At 45.6% G+C, this 2,318-nt stretch overlaps 1 protein-coding gene across 1 annotated transcript in view; it reads left to right on the top strand.

Moving 5' to 3' along the window:
* EMH_0027850 (uncharacterized protein) overlaps positions 1–1,879 on the top strand; it is a gene marked incomplete at both ends in the record, with an annotated part of 3,000 nt that extends 1,121 nt beyond the window's left edge. The window contains 3 exons of the mRNA XM_013494081.1: positions 23–984; positions 1,303–1,680; positions 1,868–1,879. Coding sequence (XP_013349535.1) covers positions 23–984; positions 1,303–1,680; positions 1,868–1,879 — 1,352 coding nt within the window. The remainder of the gene's footprint in view (positions 1–22; positions 985–1,302; positions 1,681–1,867) is intronic.
* Between the last annotated feature and the right edge of the window lie 439 nt (positions 1,880–2,318).

The following is a 2,318-nucleotide window of genomic DNA, read 5'->3' as shown; positions in this document are numbered from 1 at the left end:
ACACCATTTGTACTGCCTTTAGGTGCTTCTGTTGCAGCAGCAGCACCAGCATCAGCAGCAGCAGCAGGAGCAGCAGCAGCAGGAGCAGCAGCAGCAGCAGACTCTGATGATTCTCTTTCTCTTAGTTGGATTGATTTGGAGGAGCAGCAGCAGCCCCTGTATCGTGCTGCTGCTGCTGCTGCTAGCAGCAGCAGCAACAGCTACTGCACCAGCAACAGCAACAGCAACAGCAACAGCAACAGCAGCAGCAGCAGCAGCAACAACAACCAAGAGGAGCTCGTGCTGCCTGAGTTGCTGCTGCAGGAGCTGGAGGCCTTCTTCGCTCAGCTGGAGGGGCCAGCAGCAAAGCGGGCCCGCATCGCAGACGAAGCAGCAGCAGCAGCAGCAGCAGCAGCAGCAGCAGCAGCAGGAGCAGCAGCAGCAGGACCAAGTCAGCTTGTCTCCTTTACTCCTATGCAAGTACCACCAGCAGCAGCAACAGCAGCAACAGCAGCAGCAGCACCAGCAGCAGCAGCAGCAGCAGCACAACAAACAGCAACACTACATGTAGTACCAGCAGGAGGATCAGCATCTGCTGACCCAGCAGCAGCAGCAGCAGCAGCTGCTGCTGCTGCTGCTGCTGCTGCTTCTGGCTCTTCTGTTGCTCACTCTCTCGTGTTGATGCAGCCGCTTCCAAGCAAACATAAAGTGCAGCAGTGGCTAGCAGCAGCAGATTTCTCCTCTCCCCCTCAGCAGCAGCAGCAGCAGCAGCAGCAGCAGCAGCAGCAGCAGCAGCAGCAGGTGCTGCTGCTGCAGGGGCAGCAGCAGCAGCAGCAGCGAGAGAAACAGAAAGCACAACGCAGACAGCAGCAACAAAAACAACAGCAACAGCAACAAGCAGGAGCAGAGGAGCTGCAGCAACAAAAACAACAAAAACAAAAACAAAAACAAAAAATACAAAAAGAAAAAGAAAAAGAAAAAGAAGAAAGCAGCCAAGAAGAACAAGTGAGAAGGCCAATATGATGCTCTTGCTGCTGCTGCTGCAGCAGCAGCAGCAGCTGCTGCTGCTTCTGCTGCAGTTGCTGCTGCAGTTCTCAGTTGCTGCTGCAGCTGGTGCTGCAGTTGCTGCTGCAGCTGCTGCTGTTTTAGTGGGGGGGCAGCTGCTGCGTTGCTGCTGCTGCTGCTGCTGTGTATAGTTCTTTGTCTTTTTATTTTATTTTTTTTTTTGCTTTTATTTATTTTATTTATTTTATTTATTTTATTTATTTTTTATTTTTTAAAGATTTACATTTATATGTGTTATTATGTGTGTATATGCTTCAGAAGCAGCAGCAGCAGCAACAGCAGCAGCAGCAGCAGCAGCAGCAGCAACAGCAGCAGCAGCAGCAGCAGCAGCAGCAGCAACAGGAGGAAGAGGAGGAGGACGATGAGCAGCCATCTACATCTGCTGCATTTCCAGCATCAGCATCAGCAGCAGCAGCATATTCCCCTGCAGCAGCAGCAGCAGCAGCAGCAGCAGCAACAGCAGCAGCAGCAGCAGAAGAGGAGCTAGATATATCATACTATCTAAACCACCCTTTCTATCGTTTGCCTAGCTGCGATGCAGCAGCAGCAGCAGCAGCAGCAAGCAGCTTTGACTTTTCTTTATTGTGGGCTGCTGCTGGGAGCATGCATATTAGTATAGGGGCGCAGCTAGATAGTGTACGTATTATATTAAATAAAAAAAAGATAGAGAGAGAAGATATGCAGCAGCTGCTGATGCTCGGGCAGCAACTGATGGAGTATACAAATAGATATTTACGTGGTGGTTTATATTTTTCTTTTTTATATAAAAATAAAGAAACAATAATAAAAAAATTTTTGGTTGCTGATGCTTTGTGGTGTATAGTCAGCTTATTAGGAGACAAATTAAAACCCCACAAATGGTGGCCTTATTTATTTAATTCTTTGTCTTTGTCTTTGTCTTTGTCTTTGTCTCCTTTTTCTTTTTCTCTTTCTCCTCATGCTTTCTCTCCTTCTGCTGTTTCTTTTTCTTTATTAAATAAAAATACAACCACACAACACCAACAAAATATAAAATATACAGACAAAGACAAAGACAAAGACAAAGAAAAAAATAAAAATAAAGACAAAGACAAAGACAAAGACAAGGATTCTTCTTTTTCACATATACTTCTCTCTGCACTACAATTATATAAAAAAGGAATCAGGCCTCACCCAAAAGACATAGTTTATATAAAACAAAAAATATTTATATTTCCGTGCATGAATAAAGAATACAGAAAATCTATATATGATAGTTGGCGCCATGATGATTTAATTTATAATAAACAATACCG

This window comes from Eimeria mitis, genomic scaffold (assembly GCF_000499745.2).
Source record: "Eimeria mitis Houghton genomic scaffold, Emh_scaff1029, whole genome shotgun sequence".
NCBI classification, from domain to species: domain Eukaryota; phylum Apicomplexa; class Conoidasida; order Eucoccidiorida; family Eimeriidae; genus Eimeria; species Eimeria mitis.
The sequence above is the reverse complement of the archived record's forward strand: the minus strand, read 5'-3'. Positions and strand labels throughout refer to the sequence as shown.